Genomic DNA, 14538 nt, shown 5'->3' on the forward strand with positions numbered 1-14538 from the left:
GTGTGATCTGACACAGAAACACGTGTGCTGTTAATATTCTGGAGTAGTTATTAAGGTCGTGATGCTTAAATATAAAGATGGAGCTGGGAAAACCATCCAGGGAAGGTGATAGCAATTCTCAGAACTTTTTGGTCTCCGGACCCTGTTAACACTAAAATATTATTGAGGACCCTTAGAACTTTTGTTTATGAGGGTTATATCTATAGATAATTACTGTGTTAGAAATGAAAGTTGAGGCAGTTTGAAAATATTGATTAATTCTAAAATAATAACAGCCCATGCCACATTAACGTAAATAAGTTTAATGAAAAATAACTATTTTTGAAAAAAATAATGAGACAAGTCACATCGTTTTACATTTTGGCAAATGTTTTAATTTTATAACTTAATACTAGATACCTGGTTTCTCATATCTGCTTCTGCATTCTCTATATTGCTATATTGTGTGTGTGTGTGTGTGGACTCAGAAATCTCCACTGTGTACTCAGGAGAGAACAAGAGCAAAAAGGCAAATAATGTTGTAGAATTATTATGACACAGTTTTGACCTTGCAGGCACTGTGAAAAACTGAGACTAGATTCTGTTAGTCTTTCCTGACTTTTGACCCAAGAAGTTAGTAGCCCTACAGATTGTCCTTTGATCTAGTAAGGCTGATGTTCCATTTCTGTTCCTATGGCCTTTTTTCCTCTTTTACATTTCTACTTTCCATTGCTGGGCTTCAGGACCAACAATTGTGGTTTCTTTTTTAACCCCTGAAGTGTAACTGGGACCTATTAGACTTGAGATGGAAGGAGTTGGAGCAAATATAAAATTTGATGTCATGTCACTGTTACTTGGATTTTTTGTGTGTATGTGGTAAAATACACATAGCATTAAAAAATCATAATCTTTTACTTCTTCTTCTTGGCCATGTAGCATTCAGGATCTTAGTTCCCCTGCAGTGGAAGCACAGAGTCTTTACCACTGGACCACCAGGGAAGTCCCCAAAATCACAGTCTTAACCACTTTTGAGGGTATAGTTTAATGTCATTAGTACATTGACATTGTGTAAACATTACCATTGTCCACTTCCAGAACTTTTTTGTCTTTCCGAACTGAAACCTTACATCTGTTGAACAACTCCTCACTTCCCCCAGTCCCTGGCAGTCACCATCCTTTTTATCTCTATGAATTTGACTAGTACAGGTACCTCATGTTAAGTGGTCATGCATGCAGTATTTTTTCTTTTGTTATTGGCTTATTCAGTATAATGGCAAGTTTCATATATGTTGTAACATGTATCAGAATTTCCTTCCTTTCCAAGGCTAAATAATATTCCATTGTATCACATTTAATTTATTTTTTCAGTCGTTGATGGGTGCTTGGGTTGCTTATATGAATGTTTTTGTCCTTGTTTACTTTTTTTCATATTTAAAATTTCTTATTTTGACAGGTACCGCCTAAAATTGAATCAAGATGAAATAAAACAAGAAGTAGAGGAGTATCTTCCTTCATTTTCTAAATGGGCTGGAGATTTCATGCATAAACATACTTCAACTGACTTCCCTCAGATGCAGCTCTCTCTGTAAGAAACTGATTTTTGTGTATATGGTGTTTATGTGTTTAATCCAGGATTTTATTCAAGATGTTGAATTAAAGCTTTTTAGAGGTCAAGTTGAACTTACCAGGTGGCACAGTGGTAAAGAATCTGCCTGCCAATGCAGGAGACGCAAGAGATATGGGTTTGATCCCTGGGTTGGGAAGATCCCCTGGAGTAGGAAATGGCAACCCACTCCAGTATTCTTGCCTGGAAAATTCCATGCACAGAGGAATCTGGTGGGCTATAGCCCGTGGGGGTCACAAAGAGTCATACACCACTGAGCGACTGAGCACACACACAGAGATCAAGTCATGAAAACTAGCCTTTTTGCTTGCTTACTTTATAAATTACAGTCCTGAGTATCTTTCTCGGACCAAAAAAAATAATCTAATGAATAGAAAATTCTATTTTCATTTTAATAAAATTTGTAGTTTTTGGATGTAGGTATGGTTTTTTTAAAATAAAATTTTCAGTTTGTAAATATTTGGGGGTGTTTCTTAATATCACATATATTTCTCTGTGTTACTATCATGTATGGACTGTCTCATGTTGATTGCCGTGAATTTGTACTTTATGTTTAAATACTGTGTTTAGGCATTCAATACTGTTTGGCTTTTGGTTGGTTTCTTTTACTTCTTTTCCTGCTTAAAGTAGTAGCATTGGTATAAATTTGTAGGTAGTCCTTTTTTCCTCCCACTGTTTGCCCATTTGGCAAATATTTATTATATGCCTAATGTGTGCCAAGTAGTGATCTAGGTACTGGGATCGCAGTAGTGGAAAAAATAAAAAAGCCACTGACTTCATGGTGCTTCTGTACTACTGAGCAAGTGAACAGCAAGGTGTCAGATCATGATAAGTGTCATGTAGACTAATGGGGAGGGTAAGGAAAAGGAGTTGAAGGGAGGTACTTCCGTAGAATGATCATGAAAGGCCTCTAATAAGGAATGTTGAGCAGGAACCTGAAGAAAATGAAGGAGGGAGCCATGCAGCTATTTGTACGAAGAGCACTCCAGGCAGAAGCCCTGTGACTAACGCACCCCGCCAGTGTGGCTGGACAGAGTGAGGTGGAAGAGATGGTAGGACAGGCAGCTGTCCTAGGGCCTCCACAGCCTTGCAGGACGTTGGCTGCCATTCTGATTCCATGGCCAGATGTGATTTGGCTACCATGGGAAGCCATTGCAGGGTTTGTGCAGAGGGTTTTGATATCATTTCTTTCTTTCTTTTTTTAAAAATAGGCACTTTTATTTTTCTTTAAATAGTCATAACTTCCTTTTACATCAGTATTCTTCATCTTTTCTCAATATTCTGGATATTTTATATCATGACATTTTGTGATCTGAACTCATTTTAAGATTTTTGAGTCCGAAATCTTGGGAACAGTGAGTTCTTTGGACCGATATGTTTTCTCAAGTTCTCTGTGGTTCAAAGGACAGACTGAGCCTGGTTGTGAATCCCAGTTTTGCCACAGTTTTGCTGTGTAACTTTAGGCCAGTTCCTTTACCTCGCTTTGCTAGTTTCTATATTGATCTGATTTACTTTCGAAAAGATCAGTCTGGGTGCTCTTTTGAGACTGTGTTGTAGGATAGGGGCAGAGGTTGTGAGACCAATTTGGAGGTTCTTGAGGGAATCCAAAATAGAGATGGTGGTGGCTTAGACCAGAGTGAGAGTTGTGGAAGTGATGAGTATCACTTGGAGTATAGTCAGATTTTCAAGGTAGAGGTCATAGATTTTGGATTGGGTGCAAGGTATGAGGGAAAGACAAGTCAATGGTGATTCTAGAGGAGAAACATGATGAGTGGGGTCAAGAGAGAATGGTAGAAGAGAATTTGGAATCAGGGAGTGTAGACTACTGTATTGACAGGTTGTTGTAGAAAAGGGTATGTAGAAATGGAATGTTAGCCAGAGGCTTATGTGGGGTTAAGAGAGTTTTGTTTTTGTTTTAAAGTTGGGAGATACAGGACATTATATGCCAATGAGAAGAATTCCATAGAGGGCAACATTATTCTTAGAGCTGTGTCATTGAGTAGAAAAGAGGGAATGAGTACACAAGTTGAGGAGTGGACCTTATGGAGACAGTTATTTCTGTATATTGAAACCTCGGAACTGGACTACTTTATCCAAGGTACTTGGAAAATGTACAACCTTTTGCATATGGCTAGAATTCTTTGAGAATTTTTTAAGTCATTTTAGAAGGTTACCAGCAATGTTTCAATGTTCCATGTCTTCTGGTAGGATTTTATTTATTTATATTTATTATAATTATTTGTAGTTGAGTGACTTGCAGTATATTCATAGAGTTGTACAACCATCACCACAATCGATTTGTGAATAGGAACTTTGATATGTATTTAAAAAGTACTTAGTGGTTGTGTTCATTTTGGCAGTACCATACAGGAAAATATGAATGCTACAGAGAAGATTATCATGGCCCCTATACAAGGATGGGGCTTCCCTTGTGGCTCAGCTGGTAAAGAATCTGCCTGCAATGTGGGAGACCTAGGTTTGATCCCTGGGTTAGGAAGATCCCCTGGAGAAGGGAGAGGCTACCAACTCCACTCTTCTGGCCTGGAACATTCCACGGACTGTATAGTCCATGGGGTCACAAAGAGTCGGACACGACTCTGCAACTTTCACTTTACTTTATACAAGGATGACACACAAATTCATAAAGCATTCCATATTTTTATAAGGAAAGCATATCACTTTGTTGTATACCTGAGACTAACACATTTTAAATCAACTATACATCAGTTAGAAAAAACACATAGTGGTTAAAAAAAAACTAAGGCTTATCTTGCTGTTAGAATTGCGTTTATTTGTCACATTCTTTACTTCTGTTGTGGTCGTAAATTTACAAACCAGGTACTTACCTGAAAAAAAAAAGAAAAAAAAAGCTAGAGTAAATTGGTTAATGTTTCCTGTTTTTATTTTCTTAAAGCATTTATTTACTATTTAATTTTTGGCTCTGCTGGGTCTTTGTTGCTGCAGAGAGTGTGTGCCACTCACTGGCTGTGATGCGTGGGCTTCTTAAATTGCGATGACTTCCCTTATTGCTGAGCACAGCCCCTAGAGCACAGGGTCAATAGCTGTGGCACATGGGCTTAGTTGCTCTGGGACATGTGGGATCTTGCTGGATCAGGGATCGAATCTGAGTCTCCTGCACTGCAAGGCAAATTGTTTACCACTGAACCACCAGGGATGCCCCTCTTGTAGTGTTTTTAAAAATGAATTTGTAAATGCTTCGTTCTTTGTTTCTTTGGAGCAGATTGCGATGTCTTGCACAGGGGATGACTCTTGGTGCATCACTCTTCACTATGATAATCTGCTAAGTGTTTATTAAACAGTCATTCTTTTCCTGGTTCCTTGCTTTGTTTTGTAGTATTTTTGTCATTTTGGTCTCTTGATTTTCTGTAATAATTACAAACTTAATTTTGTTTTCCATCATTCCTCACTATTTCTTTCTAGTTGTTTTACCTTCCCTCCCTACCTTTCTTTCCTTCCTTATTAGAGTCATTCCTTTCTTTTTGAGCCATTTGAATTTTCTTGAGATTTAGAATTGTGGGTATCCATTTTTATGGTTGTTTTAGGTATTAGCTTTTCTGTCACTGTTATTTTAGCATTTTGTTCACATGTTTTTTCTTCTGGCTGACATTTTTGCAGTGCCAATAAGCTGCCATTTTCCTCACAGTCTTATGGACTTATCTATTCAGCAGACACATGTTACGTGCTGTATCTGTGCCCCAGGATGGTTCTAGATGTTACAGGGAGACTAAAGCCCTCCAAGAACGCAGTGTATTGGTGGTAACTGAAAACACAGAGGTGGAGGGGGTTTCTGAGAGAGAACAGCAATCTGCTGAGGGCAGCAGAGGAGGCATAGAGTCCTGGGAGGCAACCATGTATAAGCACACAGGGAGAGGACTTCCCTGGTGGTCCAGTGGCTAAGACTCTGAGCTCCTAATGCAGGGGGCCTGGGTTCGATCCCTGGTCAGGGAACTAGATCCCACGTGCTCCGACTAAGACCTGGTGAAGCAGATTAAAATAATAAATAAATTTTAGAAAGAAAGGACATAAGGAAAGAGTAGAATTCATCAAAGGAGGCTTGGGGTGGACCCTTGAGGGATTTGGTAGCTTAGAAGCAGTGTGTCATGGAAGCTTAGGAAAGTTTGGGATTCCAAATCGTCTTTGATCTGAAAGGGATTTTGTGATTAAGCCTTAGATTTCCAGTAAGGAAAGTGAGGTGGTGTGACATGGTTTTATGTGAAAAAATTGTGGTAGAGCAAAGTCCAGAATAAGGAATTTCTTGATTCCCAGCTTGGTATTCTCATCTCTGTGTCTTGGTATGAGGCTCTTCTTTGTTTCAGTTATTTCTGATAGGGTTTTATGTGCCTGTCTGTGAAGCAGGCACTTCTCTGTATTTTAACTTGCATCATTTCCCCAGCAGTTTATAGCTAGTCTTTAAAAAAAAAAAAAGTCTTTAGGCTTTAGAGCAGAGAATGAGACCTTAAGCTATTTAAAGAGAGGACCTTTCTTCTTTATCTTCATGACATTATATTCTCTGCCAGGTGGTTCTCAAAGGAGTTTTACAATATTATGTTGATGAAAAGAATAGTAATTAAGTATAAAGTACTGTCATTTGTTCTTCAGATCTAAGTCTAAAACCATATTGCTTCTTTTTCTAGAGGAATCAAATTTTAGTAGCAACATTAAGTTTCATTATCTATCTTCTGTTAAATACATGGGCTTCTCAGGAGGCTCCATGGTGAAGAAACCACCTGCTGCCAGACAGTGCAGCAGATGTGGGTGCAATCCCTGGGTGAGGAAGACCTCCTGGAGAAGGAAGTGACAACCCACTCCAGTATTCTCACCTGGGAAACCCCATGAACAGAGGAGCCTGGCGGGTTGTAGTCCTTAGGGTTGCATATGACACTTGATGTTTAATATTAAAGTTTGCTTTATTTTAGAGACATATATTTAAGTGTGTCATGATCAGATAACTTCTAGTGAGAAAAAAATTAATATTTAAGGAATCTGATAAGTTGTGGCTTCCCTGAATTCTTTTATTGTCCTCTTCTGAGATTGCAGAACTATACACGTATCCCTGGAGATTATATCTGAAGCATCCTGAAACAGTTTTTAAAAAATTATTGAAAATAGCACTCTTTTTCTTGGAATATTTTCTGATTTATTAAGAAATAGCTGCTTGGGACTTCCCTGGTGATTCAGTGGTTAAGAGTCTGTACTCCCACGGCAGGCAGCACAGGTTCGACCCCTGGCATGGGGAACTAAGATCTCACATGCAGCATGGCAAAGCCAAAAAGTAAGCAAATAAAAAAAAACAACCTATGAAATGAGTAAAACAAGTCAACTAAATCATGTATTCTGAGAGCAGAATTCTTACACTTTTTAAATCTTGATTTTTATATGATATAAAATGTTTTATTACTAGAAACTTTATCCTTTTCATTTATCCATTTCATTTCCATTAGGTTTAGTATTCAGTTCAGTTCAGTCGCTCAGTTGTGTCCGACTCTTTGTGACCCCATGGACTGCAGCACGCCAGGCCTCCCTGTCCATCACCAACTCCCAGATTTTATCCAAACTCGTGTCCATTTTACTAAATCTAATTCCATTAGACTTAGTATTTTATACAGCTTTGAGTATAAAATAGGATTAATAAAAGATTGCTCTTATCTGGCTTTATTTCTGCAGAATCATTTCCTGCTCTGAAAATGAGTAAATGTTAGATAAGAGTACAGGAGGCTTTAAAAGTTATTTTTGTCTCTTCTGATTCCTTCGACATTCATAAATTCATTTTTTTCCTCCTTCCTGTGCTCTTGCCTTATTTAACAGTTATGATATTAAAATCAGAACCTCTTTGTAATATGAAAAAAAATGTTGAATATTAGTTTTAAATATTGATAGTGGCAGAGGTGTATTCATTTAATGATTAAGTAAAGGATATAATGAGTATAGGAGCACCCAAGCTTCTCCAGGATTGTCATAGGGATAGTGGGGTAGGGATGAAGTATTGGATGATCAAGCCCCAGATGGCATAGATAATTGGAAAGGACAGCTCATTCTTACTCAGTTTAATAGGGTGTTACATGAAGATGTAGCTCTGTTGTTACCTAGGGTGCAACCACATGCAAGCCATTATATATTCATCTGTGTAATAATTGTATATCAAAATACACAGATTGTCATAGTGGCTCCAGCAATCCAAGTAGTGAGCTTTTTGCAATAATATAGACCTGAGGAAATAAAGCCCTGAGTTAGGAAGATTGTCATAGGAATGAACTGAAAGGGACTGATGATAAATATTAAGAATATTTAAATTATATGACTTAGACACTATAGGATTCAAACTTGACTGTGCATCAGAATCACTTGGAGTTTGTTAAACAAATTGCTGGGTCTCACCTATACAGTTTCTGAACAAGTTGGTCTGGAATGGGGCCTGAAAATTTGCATTTATGACAGATTCCCTGGGTGATGCCAATGCTACTCATTAGGAAGCATGCTTTAGGAATCACTGCCATAAAGGTCTGTAGACTCGTTCCCATCCTCACATTCCGTGTTTACAGTGGAGAGTCAATGCTAGCATAAAAGAAATGAGCAGAGAGTTCTAATTAAATTAAATAAAATGTTTTAATTAAATGTTTCTATTTAAATTTTTTTCTGTTTTTTTTTTTTTTTAGGCCAAGTGATGGTAGTAACAGTAATTCAACATGTAATATTGAAGTTACAAACTCGCTGGATATTGAAGAAAGCATTTGGTCCCCTAGGTTTGGATTGAAGGGCAAAATAGATGTTACAGTTGGTGTGAAAATACATCGGGGATGTAAAACAAAATATAAGATAATGCCATTGGAACTTAAAACTGGCAAAGAATCAAATTCTATTGAACACCGTAGTCAGGTATAATAAAAAAATTGTCTGAATGTGTAATATGTTTAAATTTTTTTATATGTTTAAAAAGTAGTCTGCTTTATATATTTTGATTCAGTTCAGGTAATTTTTAATTTAACCCAGCATTTCCTATACATAATTTACCACAGAGTTATTATTTTCATGTAACATCTACATAGGATACTCATTTAGGAAACAGCAGTGTAAATTCATTCTTTTGTTTTTGACCTTTAATCTGATTATACTGATTTTTATTTAAAATGAAATATAGAACTGTATCTTACCATTATGTTAAATTCAGGTTTTTTAAAATCATCTTCTCTTTGGTAAATATAACACTCTTCTATTGGCCTTCAAAATTGCCTGAAATATTATACTAATAATAGTGAGTTAACAAATCAAAATAATTAAAAAAAATTCTGTTTTGTTTTTTTTTTTCTAATTATTTCTGATCCCTCTGCCAACCTCCACATTGGCTGTCTATGGTATGTCCTAGACACTTTTAAATAAGCAGATAGGAGCTTCCCTGGTGATCCAGTGTTTAACAAGACCCACACTTCCAATGTTGGGGCCTTGAGTTCTATACATGGTTGGGGAACTAAGAGCCTACTGAATTGTATAATCAGGGATTAAAGAGATTTTTCTCTTATTAAATCTTTCTTATCATTCTTACTTATGTACCAAATACCAAAGGTTGAAAAATTAGATTTCCCCTATTAGAAGACTCAAATATTTCACTTTAGTAAAACAGAAAAAGCTGAAATTATGAACAAAGACTTGGTTAGATTAAAGCCTTCTTGAGAAAGGAAAATCATGCCAAGATACAAGAAAAGCTGTTTTTGAAGTCAAAGATTTGAAGAAATGTGTTCTATATATAATAGAGGCTGAAAGTTTTCACTTGTTTAAGGACATGTTTGATTGAACTCACTTTTGAATGCTAACAGAAGAGAAATATAAAGGCATTTCAGTGTCTAAAGTGGTCTAGATTCAAAGACCTTTTTTCTAAGGCCACTGCTCTAAATTAAAATGCCTTCAGGGCAAGGAATATTATTGTATTTATTTTGTTCAGTTGGAACTTTTATCTTTGCAAGAAGAGAAGTTGCAGGAAGAACTTCTAAGAATACAGTTGTATTTGTTGTATTTTTAAAATGAGAAAATTGATTTGAACAAGGCCCAAACAAATATACTGGTGTGTATATTGCATATTCAGGGTGTAAAAAACAAGCAGACAGAATTATTGTCAATCATTGATATATATATAGGTATTGTGGGTGAGGAAAGATAAATTTCTCATCTTATGGGGTTTGACTTTCTCTACTTTGGTAATACAGAAAAAGTTTATGTTATAGACTAACTTCATTTAAGGAGGATTTTTATTTTGTAAGTGGGATTATTTTCTAAATATTCATTTCTAAGTTAGTAATTTGGCATTTGAAACATATTTTCTAAAGGAAAAATATTATATGGAGCTGTGATGTCTAAACCAGCTCACAAAAACCTATTTAACTTGTGATATAGTTGAATTAAACTTGTGATATAATTGAACTATAATATTGTTGTAAAATTTCATTCCAGCTTCCTTTTATCATTATATGAAGGGAATGTCATTCAGATATTTTTCCCTTTTAATAAATCCCAGAAGCAGAATCCTTTTCCTTCTGCCTCAGTTCCTGTGTAGGGAAAAACTAACATAGAAAGACCATTAATTTGGATTGACTCTCTAGGTCCACAGCCCCAAGGCTCATAAACCTTGTCGTTTATGAGTTCATTTTAATTTTTAAAAGTTTTATTTGGTTACCTGTGGTATATCTTTGGATATCTATACCGTATTCTTGGACTTCCCTAGTGACTCGGATGGTAAAGAATTCACCTACTGGAAACCTGGGTTCAATCCCTGGGTTGGGAGGATCCCCTGGAAGAGGGCATGGCAAGCCACTCCAGTATTCTTGCCTGGAGAATCCCCTGGACAGAGGAGCTTGGTGGGCTATAGTCCATGGGGTCACAAAGTCCATGGTGGCCTATAGTCCATGGGGATACGACTGAGCGACTAAGCGCAGCACGTGCTGTATCAGGCAACACAGGTAGAGTGCTTGTAAGAAGGCCTCCCAGAGCACGTTACATAGGTTTAGATGTTACTGCTAAGGTGTTTTCATGATCTAAAGGAATTACATCTAACTTGCCTTAGATGGTTTCTCTGAAGAGCACCACATAAACCTAATGCACTTAATGTCACCTTCTGTTCTGTAAAAAGTAGTAAACTCTGTAGAGTTAGTCTCATTAGGTTATCACAGTTACTATGACATAAATAATATGCATTTTATAGTGTTTAATTCATTTACTTATTTTAAACAGGGAAAATAGTATCTAACGACTGTTAACTTCAAAATATAAAATGTCTCTTGATTAATTTCCCTCTTACGTTTATTGGAAACCTAAACATTTACTAAGAAAAATTCTAAATATTTATTTTGTCTGTGTAAAGTGAGAAATATATACTATGTTTGTTTTGTGGAAATTAAATAGTTGGCATTGAATTTATTGTATTACCTGTCCTGAATTCAGATCGTGTTATTTTCAAAATGGAAATAATTTAATTGACATTGTGATTTTAAAATTATAATATGTATTCAGAATTCCCTGGTGGTCCAGTGGTTGGGACTCTGGTTTCACTGCCCAGGGCCTTAGTTTGATCCCTGATGGGGGAACTAGGATCCTACAGCCATAAGGTACGACCAAAAAAAAAAAAAAATTATAATATATATTGACTGTAAAACATATATGGAAATATTGAAAATTAAAATTTTACTTGACAAAATGTACCATGTTTTCACAGCTTGTTCTGTATACACTGCTAAGCCAAGAGAGGAGGGCTGACCCAGAGGCTGGCCTGCTTCTCTACCTGAAGACTGGCCAGATGTACCCTGTGCCTGCCAAACATCTTGATAAAAGAGGTTAAGCTGTTTTCTCTCAACTTTACTTCTCAGGGTTTTGTTTGTTCATTGTTTTTTCTGTTCAGCTTTTGCTGACACACATTTATACCTGACAATCAATCGTTCATTGTGCTTGCTGGGCCTAAAACATTTTGTAATTTATAAGTTGTGGTACTTTAAAAAAAAAAAAGAATTTTGACAGTGTACTATATAATTGAAAACATTGTTAACTTTTTTATTATATGTTTTTTTGTGTCATATTTTAGATTCCACATATAAGTGATATCAGATGGTATTTGTCTTTCTTTCTGACTTCACTTAGTATGATAATCTCTGTGTCCATGTTGCTGCAAATGGCATTATTTAATTCTTTTTTATGCCTGAGTAGTATTCTGTTGTTTATATGTACCACATCTTCTTTATCCATTCCTCTGTCGATGGACATGTAGTTTTGGATTAGCAGATGCAAACTGTTATGTATACGATGGATAAACAATAAGGTCCTACTGAATAGGACAGGGAACTATATTCGATATCCTGTGATAAACCATAATGGAAAAGAGTATGAAAAAAATATATATATGTATAACTGAATCATTTTGCTGTAAAGTGGAAATTAGCACATTATGAATCAATTATCCCTTAATAAAATAAAAATTTAAAAATCTTCCTATACAAAACTTTATTTTAAACTTCCTATCTTATATTTGAGACACTCTCAGTTCAGTTCAGTTGCTCAGTCGTATCTGACTCTTTGCGCCCCCATGAGCCACTGCACACCAGGCCTTCCTGTCCATCACCAACTCCCGGAGTCCACCCAAACCCATGTCCATTGAGTCGGTGATGCCATCCAACCATCTTATTCTCTGTCGTCCCCTTCTCCTCCTGCCCTCAATCTTTCCCAGCATCAGGGTCTTTTCCAATGAGTCAGATCTTCACATCAGGTGGCCAAAGACACCTAATGCAACAATGGCATCTAATGAGACACTCTAGATAGCTGTATTTGTCCTTAGGTTGTTTAAAAACTTTAAAAACTTATCAAGTGAACCAAAATGGAAAGAAATATACCAAAATGTAAACAGTGGTTATTATTCTGGTGTAATGGGATACATGAATATTGCTCTTTCCTCTTTATGTTTTGAATCTGAAAGTTTTACTTACATGTAATGGAAAAGACATATAATAAATTTTACTTAATTCTTAGAAAACACCCATTCGCTTTTCCCCCACAGAATTATTAAGACTAAGAAATCAGATGGCATTCTCTTTGTTTCACCGTATTAACAAATCTACTGGAGAGGAGAAGACAAAGCTTGCTCCTTTGCCACAAATAATTGAGGAACAGCAAACCTGTAAATACTGTTCACAGATGGGCAACTGTGCTCTCTACAGCAGGTAAAGACTGTCTTCCGAAAGTATTAATTCCAGTTAAGTAAGCACTCAACTCAGAATGATTTAACACTTTTGGCTGGTCTGGCATTGATGACTTCATTTTGGTTATTTAAAACGAAGGGAATAGGAAAGACAAAAAAGCATAGTTCATATTATATAACAAGCCTATTTCTTTGGAGAAAAATAGAATGCTTTGAAAACTTTTTCCAAAAGTGGATATTTTAATCTTGCTGCATACAGTTTCTGGGGAAAATGAAATAATTGTAGAACTTATAGAATATAGTTAAAGATGCAGTATAGGCATTGTGATTGTAACTTTTCTTAAATGATATCTCAAGAAATCTTCCATTTCTTAGTTGATGTTTTAATTTCAAACCTTTTGTAGTTCAAAACTGGGAAATTGGTTTTTCTAGACAGTTTGATATAATCCATTAGATCTGTCTTGTTTATACACGTCTATTTTTCTACATATGGCAAGTTTATTAGCTGTCTTATGAGCAGTTATATGTATTTATACCTTCATTGAGCTTCCCTGGTGGCTCAGATGGTAAAGAATCTGTCTGTAGTGCAGGAGACCCAGGTTTGAACTCTGGGTCAGGTAGATCCCCTGGAGAAGGGAATGGCTACCCACGCCAGTATTCTTACGTGGAGAATCCCATGGACAGAGGAACCTGGCGGACTGCAAGTCCATGGGGTCACAAATAGCTGGACACAACGAGTGACTAACACATATACATACTATCATAGGTCAGTGAGAGTCTCGGAGGATGCAAGAAAGTGGTTAGATGCAAATTCAGACTAGGAAACAAGATCGAATCAGAACCAAACTTGTAATTCAGCCTGAAAATTCATATAAAGGACTTTTAAAAGTACAGTTGACCCTTAAACAGTGCTGGAGTTGGGGGCGCCAATCCTTTCTGCATTCGTAAATCTGAGTATATCTCATAGTTGGCCCTCCACATACAACTTGGTGATGAGCCCAGGTTGAATGCAAGGTTTGTCCGCATTCTTGCCTGCATTCAGCCAATCTTGGATCGTGTATTGCTATTTACCATTGAAAAAAATCCACATGTAAGTGGACCCATAGAGTTCAATTCATGTTTTTCAAGAGTCAACTGTATTGTATCAGAAGATCTCTTAATGGCGAAGACCATGAATTGGGAAATTGGGACTGTAATACAGGCACATTTTTTTGAAACCTTGTTTACTCTCCATGTTTTCTGTGCTTTCCTATAGCATATTGCCCCTGAAATGACTTTTTAAAAAAAGTAGGTGCGGTGGTTATAAAGTATGATGATTGTCACATATGTGTACTTATTTTAGAAATATCTCATTTCATAGCCAGTGAATTGTTTTATATGCATCTCTGACTTGGAGCTTTATCTTTAGGGCGGTTGAACAACAGATGGAAGACAGTTCAGTCCCGACCAGCATGTGGCCCAAAATAAAAGAAGAAACTCAGCATCTCAAGCTTATACACTTAGAGTATTTTAGCCTTTGGTGTCTAATGTTAACCCTGGAGTCTCAATCAAAGGATAATAAAAGAAATTACCAACATATATGGTTAATGCCTGCTTCAGAAATGTAAGTGGTCCATTTAATACAGTAAAACTTTAATAATTTGGATTCGCCAGTGGGATGAGATTTGTAATTAATGACAAATACAGGTTATGTACTGTGTTAAAGGCATGAAGTTTCATATATTCATGCCAACTCCAGATGGCTGTC

At 36.5% G+C, this 14538-nt stretch overlaps 1 protein-coding gene across 2 annotated transcripts in view; it reads left to right on the forward strand.

Moving 5' to 3' along the window:
• Positions 1-14538, forward strand: part of DNA2 (DNA replication helicase/nuclease 2) — a 36402-nt gene that overhangs the window by 8065 nt on the left and 13799 nt on the right. For both annotated transcript variants that reach the window (XR_006270888.1, XM_043476833.1), the window contains exons 5-9: positions 1433-1564; positions 8278-8497; positions 11322-11439; positions 12651-12813; positions 14200-14394. Coding sequence is in view for 1 of the 2 variants with exons in the window: in XM_043476833.1 (XP_043332768.1) it covers positions 1433-1564; positions 8278-8497; positions 11322-11439; positions 12651-12813; positions 14200-14394 (828 nt within the window). In the remaining variant the exon portion in view is untranslated. The remainder of the gene's footprint in view (positions 1-1432; positions 1565-8277; positions 8498-11321; positions 11440-12650; positions 12814-14199; positions 14395-14538) is intronic.

This window comes from Cervus canadensis, chromosome 8 (assembly GCF_019320065.1).
Source record: "Cervus canadensis isolate Bull #8, Minnesota chromosome 8, ASM1932006v1, whole genome shotgun sequence".
Classification (NCBI taxonomy): domain Eukaryota; kingdom Metazoa; phylum Chordata; class Mammalia; order Artiodactyla; family Cervidae; genus Cervus; species Cervus canadensis.